The 14,899-nt window shown below is 24.5% G+C and overlaps 1 protein-coding gene across 1 annotated transcript; it reads left to right on the top strand.

The window, feature by feature from the left end:
- Positions 1 to 785: 785 nt before the first annotated feature.
- Positions 786 to 9,781, top strand: LOC132919827 (dystrobrevin beta-like). Its single transcript, XM_060981704.1, has 17 exons — positions 786 to 1,065; positions 1,321 to 1,460; positions 2,599 to 2,812; positions 3,616 to 3,704; positions 3,775 to 3,926; positions 3,993 to 4,101; positions 4,164 to 4,330; positions 4,710 to 4,837; positions 4,904 to 4,996; positions 5,218 to 5,317; positions 6,185 to 6,300; positions 6,377 to 6,554; positions 7,238 to 7,430; positions 7,499 to 7,642; positions 7,730 to 7,863; positions 7,948 to 7,995; positions 8,717 to 9,781. The coding sequence occupies exons 2-17, from the start codon at positions 1,322 to 1,324 to the stop codon at positions 8,786 to 8,788; spliced, it is 2,076 nt and encodes a 691-aa protein (XP_060837687.1). The 5' UTR covers positions 786 to 1,065; position 1,321; the 3' UTR covers positions 8,789 to 9,781.
- The last annotated feature ends 5,118 nt before the right edge of the window (positions 9,782 to 14,899 follow it).

Genomic DNA, 14,899 nt, shown 5'->3' on the forward strand with positions numbered 1-14,899 from the left:
ATTTTAACATAACTATAGGGAGGGTTAAAACTAGCCTCAATGTTTTTAAAACTGTATAACCAAGGCGGATATACATATTATGATATCAGTGTGAACAACTAATAATCTTTATTTAAATCGTTGATGATTGAAAAAGAAACAGATATTTCTTAAAAACACAGATTTAAGAATTGTGGTTTATTTTCAAATCATTAGCTTGATCCTATACTATGTTTCAAGAGTGTAATAACTGCTGGGATACATGTGATTTATTTTAAAGACCTCTTATGATGGAACTAATAAATCATAAATCACATAACAAGAACATACCTCAATACTGTGACGGTTACATGCTTACAGCAAAATAATAACATCTTCAATTACAAAAACAGCAAGTAAGAGACAAAAGCTGACAAAGTCTGTTTTATTTTATAATATATGTAACTTTATACTTTATAGCTTATACAATTTTTGTAAATAAATATATTTAATTGTTTTTATTGTTTTATTAATAATAATAATAATTATTATATTGAAATATTGGATTCGATTAATAATATTATGTTACACCATTTGGTTAAACGTTAAATTATGAATTTATGATTATACTTTAGAAAAATAATAAAAAAATATATAAAATAATTTTATGTTATCTTTTAAGCACGAGTGATAAGTGATAACGAATATTAAAATGGCGGCTAATATCTTATCATGTAGCCGTTTATGATAAAAAAAAACAAACTTATCAATACCAACATTATAGCAATGCATTTATTTATCGCATTGTATTTCAGTTATAAATTACATGGTAGTTGCTACCTATAGTAATTTTGAGTTGTAGTGCCTACTATGTTACAACTGTTGTTTGTTTTGATTATGGTCTGATAAAATCGTGGGCGGATAATGATATGTTGTGTGTTTTTAATTTAAGTTTTATAAAATACTACTATTTAGAATTTTAGCAGTTATAGTCTTATAGACAGTCTAGTATAGTAGTATTATTAGCCCGTACGGATTATCAAATTAAATATTATGATCATTTTCTGTTTTTGAGTTGATTTTAATATTATTTACGTTTAATACCACGTAAGTCGTAGTTTTATAAACAAACTTCATTTTTTGGGATTATCTAAATAAAAAATACAACTAATTTTAATTAATTTATCATAGCTTAAAGAAAGTTTACTTACATTGTGTCAAAATTAATTTTAATTTTACTTTTTATGAATATACATAATATTAAATAATATACCTAGTTGTTATTTTATAATGTATCTTCTTTTTTTTCTTAAAATAATTTTAAAATTTTATATCTCTTGTATCATAAATAATTTATTACAGCATGACTGCTGATAGAAGAACAACTACTGACTATCGTTTACAACTTTTACAAGAAATGCGATGTCAGAATTATGATATGATACGTTTTGCATCTTATAGAACAGCATGTAAACTCAGATATGTGCAAAAAAAAGTTTATTGTGAGTATTATTTAAATTTAATAATAATTTACATAATTGTTATTGTATCAATCAAGATAGCATATAAACATTTTTATTTAAATTTGTTTTATTTAGTTTTATACATATCTAGATACCTAACAATTTAGGTGACATTGATGGTTAAAATTAAATATAAAAATTTTGTTTCCATTATTAATAAATACAGATTTATAACTTAAACAATAAATATAATACTTATTAATATTTTAAAAAAACTTTTCATATTAATTATTATAAATTACTAAAGAATAGAGATTAGTGTTTTACTATTGCAGATAATACTTTAATTTAAGGGTGGCTAACAGGTTGATTATGATCAATTGATAAATAACAATATAGCTTTTAAGTCAATGAGAGTAGTATGTCTTATTAATTTTTTTCCATACGAGAATAAAAACAAATTTATGTGGTAAACTCCTCTATTAACTTTTGCTTTTATTTAATCCATGAATATTAAAATGCATTGTAATTATAAAATTTGGCCTATTTTTTTTTAGCATTAAAATATATATAATTTTACAGCAAAACTATTGTAATAAATTTAATTAAATAAACAGAAATTAATTAGTGGTAAAATTCATCACCTAACAATTTATTTCTAGACAGATAAAATTTTAAAATTTAAATTAACACCTTCAAAGTATTTCTAAGTTAGATGATTTATGACTACAAGCAATCTAATTTTATACAACAATTGTGTGTGTGGGGTATGTTACATTGCTATCTATGTGACAAATTTAAAAAAGTATTGTGCATTACTATTTTTAAAAATTGCAAGAAGTATTAACTAATAAATATATATATATTATATTATATTTATGTTTTAATTATTTTAATGTACATAATGAGTTAGTAGAAAAGTTATTGATTATAGCTATTTACTATAGATATGTTGAGACTCCTCATATTTTCTTTGAAATAGTTATGAATTATGATTATAAATAATGATGGTTATTAAATCTTTTATTATGCTGTCAAAATATTATAAGTGTAGTTTAAACCATTGAATATATTTAGTTATACATTTTATCATCATTCATTTTTCATCTTTATTCATTATTTTATGTCAAATACCAATCATTAATCAAAATTAATATTTATGTGAATTTTTTTTTAGTACATATGATTGATATATGGAATGTGATTGAAGCTTTTCGTGAAAATGGATTAAATACATTGGAATCTCACGTCGAAGTAAATGTTTCCAAATTTGAGACTCTTATAACCAGTCTGTATCTTAATTTGAATAAACGATTACCTACTCAACAACATGTACATGATGATTTATTAACTACAATTCTTCTTAATTGGATTATGTCAGTGTATTCTGCGTAAGTTAATCTTTTAATTTAAAAAAGTTATAAGTACTTAGAAAAAACTGGCATGTGATGACTTTGTCTTACTTATGCATTACACATCAAATTATATGTCAAAATGAAACGATAAAATAAAAAAAAAATAGTTTAAAAATGCTCATAACTTAATATAACTTAACTATAAAGAAATCTTAAAAGGGTCCCCAAGATGATATTCATTCCTTTAAATTTGATAACAGGCTAATTTTGTGTAATATTAAAAATAACAATAGTGTACTAGTTTGATAATTCATGTGTAAGATGGAGAGAAAACATCCATGTAAGTACTATATTCTTTTAATAGATTATTACAGTTTATTCCTATGGGCTAGTAGTTAGTAGTATAGTATTGTTTAATATTAATATTATGTATAATATATTATACATAAATAGAAATATTTTCCAGCTAAGGTTAATATCTAAATAATTACCTTTAAATGGAATATCTAATAAGTTCTTAATTACACTAAATAATTAGCTTGATATAATAATTTTTTTTTTTAAATTGTCTTTCACCATTAATTTTTAATGTTTCAAAGTATTTATGTCACTTAAATGTTAACATTATTTCTTAAAATTGTTTTCTTTATTCATAAAATGTATTTTTTTTTATTTTCACACAATATTTAATTTTGACTTATTGCAATATCACAATAAGAAAATAAGTACTCTAATTTTAAATATCCTCTATTAATCTTAAATACACATAAATTGATTAAAACGTAATTGCTGTATAGTCTATATTCAATATTATTTTAAATATATTTTTTTTTTTACAGGAACGATACTATGGGAAGAATAAGAGTATTATCTATAAAAGTAGCTTTAGTTACAATGTGTTCAGGAAAACTTATGGATAAACTTAGATGTAAATTAGTTGATACAAAATATTTTTGTTATAGATACAACTTTGGTTGTTAATATTTTATTGTTTGTAGATATATTTTCACAAATATGTGATCAAAACGGACATATGGTAGCTTGGAAATTTCGAGAATATCTACAAGAAGTATTAGTACTTCCTTCAGCTGTATATGAATCTCCTTCTTTTCATTATAGTGATCAGATATCGGCTGAAATATTTTCTGGGGTAAAATACATTTTAGTAATATTAATGTATATTTTTTGTACTTCTTAATTTTTATTCAATTTATAGAATGGTAAAGTAACTGTAAATGATTTTATGGATTCAATGATGTCAGATCCTGGACCTACTTGTCTTGTATGGTTACCATTATTACATAGATTAGCTAATGTCGAAAATGGTAAGTAAACATACAATTAATACAAGTTTATTTTAAAGAATTTTGTTATAATTATTTTTTAGTTACTCATCCTATTTCTTGTGATGCTTGTCGACGTGATAACTTTACTGGATTTCGATATCGTTGTCAAAAATGTCATAATTTTCAAATGTGTCAAGAATGCTTTTGGAGAGGACGAGTTGCATCCAGTCATACAATTGAACATGATGTTAAAGAGTATACTAGTTATGTATGTTTATATTTTATATTCTAGGCGAAGAAATTGCTAAGCCACTGTTTTTTCAAATATTTTGAATGGAGGTTTTTTTTTAAAAATATTTAATTATTAAACATAAAAATGTTTCAATCATTTTAAAATAAATTGTACTTTAAACAAATTATTTTTTTATACATTTAATTTTTCTTAGGAGTTTAAATAACATATATAAGGAAGTAGGCATACTTATTTTTCAAAAATTATGATTTTATTTGAATAACTGAGCTTAACTAAGAAAGTAAGAACGGATTTTGATAGCATTAATTTATGATTGGTATCAAAATAAAAATACTCTTTCAACACTTACAATTTCTATATTATTTACTGATGAAGTTTTTATTTTACACTATAGAAATCTCCAAGTAAACAAATTGGACATTCTCTTCGAAAATCATTTCGTTGTGTACCAGAAAAAGAAAAGGCTAATATACCACGCTTTCCTGAAGAACCAGAAAAGACTATAAATTTATCACATATAATGTAAGATTTATAATTTTTATAGTATTTAAACCCATCTGTTGATTAATTTTATCCATTTTATCATAGACCTCCATCACCTTTGCCATGTCATAATGGTTTTTCTGACTTATCTATTAGTAGTCAATTTAATACATTGGATAGTAAAACAAGTTCAAGGAGGCAAGTTAATTATTTGGTTAATTTTAATATAACTATTCTTTATTAAATTTAAGAACTGTACTCAGTGATGGTCAGTTTTTTTTGGGGGGGCCTACCAGGTGTCTGGGTCTACCATCTTATGCATAGTATATAGTACCTTGTGCACAAGTTGGCCATCGAGTACGGCTCTTAACTTTAATTAATTTTGTACTTTCAAGTAATTTTCTAAAAACAATTTTTAGTCCTGATAAGCGCACAATGAGTTTAGATTATACCTCAATGGATGATGAACATAAATTAATTGCCCGTTATGCTGCACGACTAGCTGCTGAAGCTAAAGTAGTAAGTTGGATAATATTATGTTCTATGAATTTGAATTCAATTAAAGATATTTTAACAATTTATATATGATAATAACTTACAGAAATTATAGTTAAGAGAACTTTTATTTTTATACGCATTAATTTTGTTGTTAATCATGTTTAAGTAATTATGTAAATTATAATTTATGTATTTACTGGATTTTTAGTAAAGTTTTGTATTTTAAGGGTTATTTGGCTTATTACTATATACTTATTGACAAATTTAACAATTAAAGATTAAAGGAACACAAAATAAAAACATTTTTTTTTTATAATGATGTAATAAATATAGTAACTTTAAATAATTGAATAACTAGATATACTATTATGATAACTAAAATTTTAATTAAATAAAAATAGTTAATAGCAGCACTAGATTTTATGGAGCCCTAGTTTAATTATATAAGGGGAGTCCCAGCATGCAAAATATGGTGAGCTAAGTCACTAGACAAATAATTTCTACCTAGATCTCTAAAGTTAAACTTGTTCAATATAATTTGTTTTAAAATAATAAATAATGTCATAAGTTTCTAAAAACTTTTTAAACATAAAAATTTATAAAATAAACGTTTAAAGTAATATTGATAAATTTTGTTTATAGCTATTTGAAAGCAATTGCATTTATTATTTCTTCATTATCTAACTATCTAGATAATTATTTTTCAATAAAAATTGTTGCTAGTTCAGTGAGCTAAACAGTTGGGACCTAGTACTGCGTAAATAAGTTAGAACAAGTGTAGTTATCTATTTTTAAAAGATTTTCAATAACAAAACATTTAAAAAATGTATATTTTAGAAATTTTAGTCTACAGCAACTAAATCCTTATTATATTATTATATTTATTAGGGTAGAGCCCCATCAGAAGGTTCTTTAAGCTTGGATACTTCTAGAGCTCAGAGAGAACTTATTATTCAACTGGAATCTAAAAATAGAGAAATTATGAAAGAAATTTCAAGACTAAGGTACTATATGACTCATTATTGTATTAAGTATATATTTTAATAATACTTATATTATGTTTTAAATTATTTTATACAGAAAACAACAAGAAATGGAAGGTTTTTGTTCTGGATTTTCTGAAGATAATCCAGCACTTATGAGTGAACTTCGGGCATTGAGAAATAGAAAACATGAATTAGAATCACATTTAACATCTTTACAGGATTCTAGAAGACAATTAATGGATCAATTGGAGGGATTAATGAAACTTCTGAAAGTAAATAATTTAAATTATGTACCTGTATATCATTATACATAATACCAAGGGTCCAAGGCCGTGTTTAAAAGTTTGGTGACCCTGGGCATATAATTTATGCCAACCCCCCTTACCAACTAACAATATTAGTATAATATTAATATTATACTAGTTATTCCATCCATGATCATCTTTAATTTTAAAATCTAACATCAATTAATAAATGAAAATTATAAAATAGTTAAAAAAAATTTAAATCTTTTTAATTAACAAATTATAACATAATAAAACATACAAATTTCTTTTTTTTTAATGTAATTTTTTCCAATAATTCAATAAAATGTGGACTATTTTTTTTTCCATTTTATTTTAAAAATTAATTTTGCTAAAATATTTTGCCACCCCTGAGACTTGCATGTGCCTAACCGTGCCCCAGCCCCCCTAAATACGGACCTGCATAATACTAATTATATGTTAATATTAATATTTTATAATTTGGAAAATATTTTTTTATTGTCAAGTAAAAAATTGTTACTCAGATATTACTAATCACTCTTGAACTACTATAAGCTACATAATTCATTCATATTTTATAGTTATTTTAATTACATCATATTATTAAATTTGTAATTTTTATGTTTAAGGTACTAATTAGTACATTTTTAGTGTTATTTACTTTTCAACACAAGTTAATATGTTTATAGAACCATCAAGGGTCTCCACGTTCAACTCCAAATTCATCACCACGTTCAACTAAATCTCCTCCTTCCTCAAAATCAGCACCTCCAACACCCGGTGGAACGTTGACTTCAGCTTCATCACTGTCTATCATGTCTATGTCTGACTCATCAATGGTTGGAGATGTAAGATCAGCATTTACTGGCAACTCCCTAGCATGTAGGAAAATTAAACAATTTTTCTGTAAAAAAATATAGTTAATTTATTTATTTTTATTTTTTGTAAAGGTACACCTGTTAGTACATCTAGTTTAAGTTCTGGTGCAAGTGGTTCTGTGACTAGTGGTAATCGAAGTTTAAGAAATGATTTATTAGTTGCTGCAGATTCTGTGACAAATGCTATGTCATCATTAGTCAAGGAGTTAAACTCTGGTATTTACAGTTTTTAAATTTTAACTATATTTTACTCTTATTCATTTAGTAAAATTTATACTGCAACGACTTTAAATAAATTTATAGAGAGCCCGGTGAATGAAAATATATCCAACTCTGCAATTCTTAAACCATTAGGCTATAACAAAAAAGAAGATGAAAATATAAAAATTAATAAAGATTTTAGAAGTGATAGTTTATCTAGAAGTCAATATACTAAGGTAAGATATATTTCAAATTTATTAAAAAAAAATATTCATTAAATAACTTAAATGAGTATATTGTGCATATATTTTTGTTTGTAGGCGAAGATGCAAAATAATCAAACAGATAGTTGCACATCTCCTGCTAATGTAATTATATGAATAATTATTAGATTTTTATGAAAATGTATATTCTTCAATGTTTACTTATAACAATTCTAATTAAATATTTAAACATGTTGATATTTTATTATGTAAATTATATAGTTAATTTTTTTGTTGCTTATTTTGCAATACTAGAGTAAAAGTTCATATCATTTAGAAAACTTAGAAAATTATAACTATAAAATATACATTTTTTTTTATAAAAATGTTATTTTATTTAACTTAGTTTATAAGATAATTTTTATTTTACTTAATGATTCTTCTTCATCAATCTAAAAAGTTATTAACACATTTGGCTAAAATCTATTGAAAAATTCAAAATTCACAACAATTATATAATAAAAACTCAAATTAAAAACGAGCTTGCACTAATTCTATCAAATTTTCAGTGCATAACAAAAACTATCACATAATTAGAAAAATTTGGTGATAATCTTCGATAAATTATAATATTATAATTATAGATTTTAGTATTAAAATAACATGCTTACAGAAAAAAGTGTTACACAAATAATAGAAGTGTCTTGTTTAAAAAATATATACTTCATTAATAATTGATTAACTATAATTGTACTTAAAATGTATGTAGTTAAATTAATATTCTGGTACCTATAAATAGTTAATTGAACTCATAAGTTTTTAATTTATACCCTAAAAATATAACCTAATTGTATAATTGAACTAAAATCTTGTTTTATTTACTTAGATAAAGCGTGCTACTAATACTGGTTCAAAAACTAATTCTCCAGAAGCTGATTCTATGACACGATGGCGATAATTTTCCGTAATTATCTGTAGTTTAATTTTGTTTGACTTTTACAATTTTGATTTATTTTTTAAGTATTATTTATGTATAATATAATAATAATGGTAGTTTTTAAATTAAGTCATTATTTGTTTTTTTTTTTTTGTTATGTGTTTACTATTTAATATCTATTGTTGATTAGGTTTATATTATTCTATAATTGAATTAGCTTTATTTAACTTACTCATTATTGATTGTTACCTAATGGGAAGTATTATACAATATGATTGATAAAAGTATTAATTTGGACAGTATATAATATTAGTCTTCCAATCTCTAAAATAACTAAAGAAAAGAAAGTATTATGTGTTAATTTAATTACCTTTAAAAATTAATTATTATTAAAAACTATGAGTATACTTATTAAGTAATTTAAATTAATTTTTATTAGTCGGCTGTAATTTAATCATTAATATCTCAAAATTTTTGATATCTTGAATATATACATTTTTCCTTCAAACATTATATATCCTAATTGGTTTTTTGATATCTAAACATTTCTACTGAATTTTTTTTTCTTTAAAATTTAAAATTACTTAGAAATTACTATTTTTATGTATTGACAGTTTTTTTTATAAATATGATATTCATCTAAAAGGTTTTTTTATATGTTTAAATTTTTCTAAATAAAAATTACTTCAAACGATGTATAAAGTAAAACTTTTTTGAAAAATCTATAATTATTTTCAGATAACTCATTATATAGCACAGTTAAATTAAGAATGATTTGTTTTTTACCAAAAGTATAAAGTAGAGTAAAGTCAATTTTATCAATTTTTCTAAAAATTAAATCTTATTAGACAAGTATACATGTATGTGTCAGATATGTATTTTTTTTTATTACCTAAATTAGTTTTAAAGAAGTATTAAATTATGGTAATCAATTGTATTATTATTAATAAACTATAATATACATATTAAACCTATCTTTAATTATTTGACAATTAAAAATAGATTTTTATAATATGGTACTTTGTTTATTATTTATTTATAATTACTATTTGACTTTAAAATTTAAATAAATATTATTGAATTATAATTATGAAAAAGTATTTTGTTTATATTATTTTTTAATATTTTATAAAATCATTTCAATTAAGTTTAAGATTTTGTATTTTAAATTTTAAATTAATTCAAGAATTGGGAAACTTCCTTTATGGTACAAAAAGTTTCAAATGTATCTCGTAATTGGGTTGGAAAGTGTTAATTTAATGAATGTGTTAAATTTTAATTCAATAATATTGTTGTGTACCTTCCAAAAACAATTCTGTTGTGGGCTGACCTGCTATTCTCTTTTTTTTAAAAAGGTTTTAATACAATAGTAACTAATAGTATTAATTTATATTTGTACTAGTAACACTATACACCTTGCAAATTAAAATTTTTTAAAAGAATTAGAAATAGAAAAAATTCTTAGAATTTTGATATGATTGCAGTTTAGCGATTTTTCGATTTTTTTTTTTTAACAAAGTTTATTTAAACGAGTTAAAAACGATGGTGCAAAACAAATTTTCGCACAACATTGTATTTATTGCCACGCACCGCATCTATATTTACTTATTAGTTTATTACTCACGGGAATACGGAATACGTAAATAAATAAATTAAATTAATAAAAACGATAAAAATGATATGTATTTTAATGTCATAATTTCAAAACTAGTGGTTTATTCAAATTAAAAAATTTGTTATGGGCACGGTAAAGACGTAAAGTACAGCGTTATGCGCATTGCGCATGCAAAAAAACACAAAACGTAAAATCGCAAACTTCGGAAGGATATAACATCCAAATATTGATTTGCACAATTTTTTTCCGCACCATCGTTCTTAACTCGTTGATATACATACGCCGCATTACAAATAAAATCGAAAAAATCACGTGGCGATAAAATATTTATAATTAAATAAACGGTAATTGTTGCAGAATTTTTGATGAAGAAAAAAACTGATTTATTTCAAGAAACTTAAAAAATTTCTGTTAGTCAGATCCAATAAATTGTTCTAAACATAATTTTTTTATATTTTGTTACTATTAGTATGCTTCACTCGTAAGTGTTGTCTCCGCCTTATACAAACATACAAACGTACAACATAATAAATACAGTTTCACGCGGGTAAGGACTACTCAAATGTAGTCTAAGCAACCAAATTTTCACACTAAAAAGAAGAGATTTTGTTCTGTGCAACATCGCTTTTATTTTTTCAATACCAAAATTACAAAAAAAATGATTCAAGTTTGAAATCACTATAATAATGGATTTTGAAACAATAACATCATTTTTCGTAGTATGTGAAAATTTGGTTGTTTAACTTGGACTTTATTACTACAACCTAGGGCTTCTTGCCCGCGGGAAACGGTTTTTATGTTGTGCGTCTGTAAGATGGATACAATGAGACGAATTATGCGGATAAAGCATACTAAATTATTAACTACTAAGTAAGCGCCCTTTTAACTAATATGAATTGATAGTGACACGTACCATAGTATGGTGTATTGTTGTAAATAAATTCTCGATATAAAATATAAATAGTTTAAAATTGGTCTAAATTTTTAGCAAATTGGCATTGTGTTAAAAATTGTGTTATTATAGTCACTATAAATGTTTAATATTTTTTAATTCACTAGGACTAGGGTAAAAATCTTTATTTTTTTTCCGTATTCAATTTCGTCATAATTCACTATATACATTATACATTAATACGCATTGGGAAAAAATTGTTACATAATGGTAGGTAATGCGTATTTGCAATATTTTTAAATTCCTGTAAAAACTACTTCCTAGTACAACTTTGTACTAGCTATTGAAGTCGCAAAATATATTGGTTCCTAATACCTACCTTGCTACCTATATGTTAAAATGTATACCATTTAACCTATTAACATATATTAACCTATACCATTACCTACCTAGTACCTACTCAGTGCGACAGTACCAATGGCGGCGTTAACATTTTTGACAACGCGCGTTGCAAAGAGGCAAGTTAATTTCAAGTAATCAGGTGCACCACCGTCACAACGACATATTTTATTTGCTCACAATTCCATAGTACTGAATATTCTTATTATACCTACTTAAATAAAAATAAATTTTTTAATCATTGTTTCAATAAATATTATTACTGTTATTAAATTTGTTGTGTTATTTTGTCATAAATTAGTTTAACGCCCTAGCGAATTTTACAATTTTTCTTTTGCATGAAAACCTATGTAGGTATTTCAACGATGAGTTTAGAATGATGTTGCAAAAATAAATTATCGAAAATCAATAGCAGAAAGAATAGGTTATAAAGTAAAAACAATTTCACTCGCTATTAAAAAAAAAATTTAGTATATTTATTTATTAAAAAAAAAATCAGTATCGGACCCAGCCCCAGATTCCAATTCCGATTCTTCTCAAACACCGACTCTGCAAACGACTATATTTTTTACATTGGTAGGGTCGTTAAGAATTGAACACAAACGAAAAAATTCTTCTAGAGAGTAAACATTTTGTAGCCGGTTCGATTTCATATGTTTCGCCAAGTAAGTACTCAGGCACTCAGGGTAAAAACGCTTTTGGCGGCAATACTGGCGCGTTTTAAATGGACGTTTTCACATGACGCCATCACATCCCGTCCACATTGTTGATATGTGCTCCGATGCCTTCGGTGCTATTTATACCGACCAAACTTTACTCGTCAATTTCCACAGTTTATCCTTCGCAGCCTTTAAAATCATATAATAAATAAAAAACTAAACCAAGAACACTTAAATTGTGTAAAATTGATGGAAATAATTTTACTTTATCGATTTTTTCATATTGTAAAATCATTCCATCAAATACTATACATCCCTGAAATGATGCTGAATCAACTATCGTTTGTTATGCTGTATAAATTTCTTTTTAAATATAAGATTAAGACACGTTCTCCGTCCACAAAATATAAGAAAACATGATGATTTGATAATATGTGGACAAATGCAAATTACCGAAAAATACTTTTTTCGAATCGATTGTTTAAAATCACACCTTACTATTTTTTTTAGCACCACCACACAAAACCATCATTATAGTTGCCAATTTTGCCATTAGGATATAATATCAAAAAAATGACCACTACTACATTTCAATGTATTATTGGGGCATTTGGGCTTTGCAATAATAATAAGGCTCCAAAAATCCAAGATTAAAGTTTCTCGATGACTGTCAATCTAATATCATCTTCTTTACCCCCTAACATAACCACGTGAGTTTACGTGCATGCGTAGCATGCGCACGACGCTGTATTTTAAGTTTTAATGCCGCCTAGTGTCTATAGCGAATTTTTAATTTTTTTCTTTTATAAATAAATCGAAGGACAATGTAAGAAATGTACATTTTACAGGTAAGTATATCGTGCTTAACTCGTTTAAATATATGTTTAAAAAAAAATCGAAAAAAATCGCTTTGTAGCTAAATTGCAACTATTCCCTTCAATTTTGAAACAAGTCATGAGGATTTTAAAAATTTCGGATTTTTCTAAACGTTAAATGTGTTGTGTCATGCCTCATGCATCATGCGTCAATAAGATGAACATATAAATAAACAATACATGCAATGCAGGTATGGTTTATAACGTCCTCTCATTTCTCAATATATAGGTATTTATTTTTTGATAGGTATTTCAATCGCTTTTATATGTTTTTTGATTATTAACATTCATTACAATACATTATACATTTATAAATCCTTATATATTATCCTTGTTTATAATAATTTTTCCTAACTGATTGAGAACCAACGTAAAGCCTAAACTATCATAGGCAGAGACTTAGAATTTCGACAGTTCCTTATCATTTCGTAATGTGAGTATCCACTATAAAAAAAGATTTTATAAAATGTGCATATTAATTAGATATTTCAAAAAAATGTTATTTTATTGTTTGTACATTGGTCACAAAAATCAAAATCAGCTACAAAACATAAAATAGTTATTACAATTGGATAAATTTTAAGCCATATTTTATATTTGGTCAAAACCATCCAATTAACACACGTATTTATATTTTATAGGTATTGCTATTATCGCGTTTTGTTTTGTTCGATTAAAGTTATTGGTTAAATATTTTACCACGATATTTTATGAACGTCTATGGACCTATGGTATATTTTAGTATTAAAACTAGAGTTATTCACTATTCAGACAAAATTATCTTTTATAGAATATAGACTATGTGGGACATCATCAATCTATTCAATCTTGTAACTAATACAGTTTAGTATAGATAAGATCCGCGGGTAGATTTAATTGTTACACATCAAAGAAGTTTTAAATAAATGTTAGGCTTTGGCCACAACGCAACACCGCTCGTGCATTAATCATAATTTCATAAAATAATATATTAATATATTTATTATCTCACGCAAAACTAAAGTTGTGTGATTTAAATAATTAAACCCTTCAATGTCCACTATACCATAATATTTTTCAAGTGGTTAAAAAAATTCTATTTTCTTTTACAACAATTATATTATTTGAATAAAAAAACTACAAGTTACAAAAATAAAGACAATAGTGAAGGTAAAATTAAATAATATATATTCTAATATTTCAATAATTAAATTATACGTATCTAAGTTTTTCCAATTATGCAAATTATTTGAAAATATTGGTTTGAGGAAATTGGCATGAATAACATGTACATTTTGTTACCTCTGTGACTAGGATAATGATGATTAGTATTTTATGTTCTACTAATTATATTGTTGGTACGTAATAAAAAACTAATTATGATGAACATGCAGGTTTTTATCAATATTTCCGTCGAGTATAGAATTATATGTCATGTTTTAATATTTGCTAAAAAAAATGTCAATGTTTATTTATAATTATAAAATGAAGAATTGTATTAAAATATTATATATTTAAATTATTTACATATTAGTTATTATGTGTGTTCGTATAAGTATTTAACATAAGTTAGTACATAAATATATGTATAAATATATGTATATTTATATTGTATATATATTATATAGTGGTAGTTGTACTATATAAATGTATTTTACTTGGTAGGTACAAATTAATTTAAAATAAATAGTAATATTGTCGAATTTTTAACTT

The sequence above is a fragment of the Rhopalosiphum padi genome, chromosome 2 (assembly GCF_020882245.1).
Source record: "Rhopalosiphum padi isolate XX-2018 chromosome 2, ASM2088224v1, whole genome shotgun sequence".
Classification (NCBI taxonomy): Eukaryota; Metazoa; Arthropoda; class Insecta; order Hemiptera; family Aphididae; genus Rhopalosiphum; species Rhopalosiphum padi.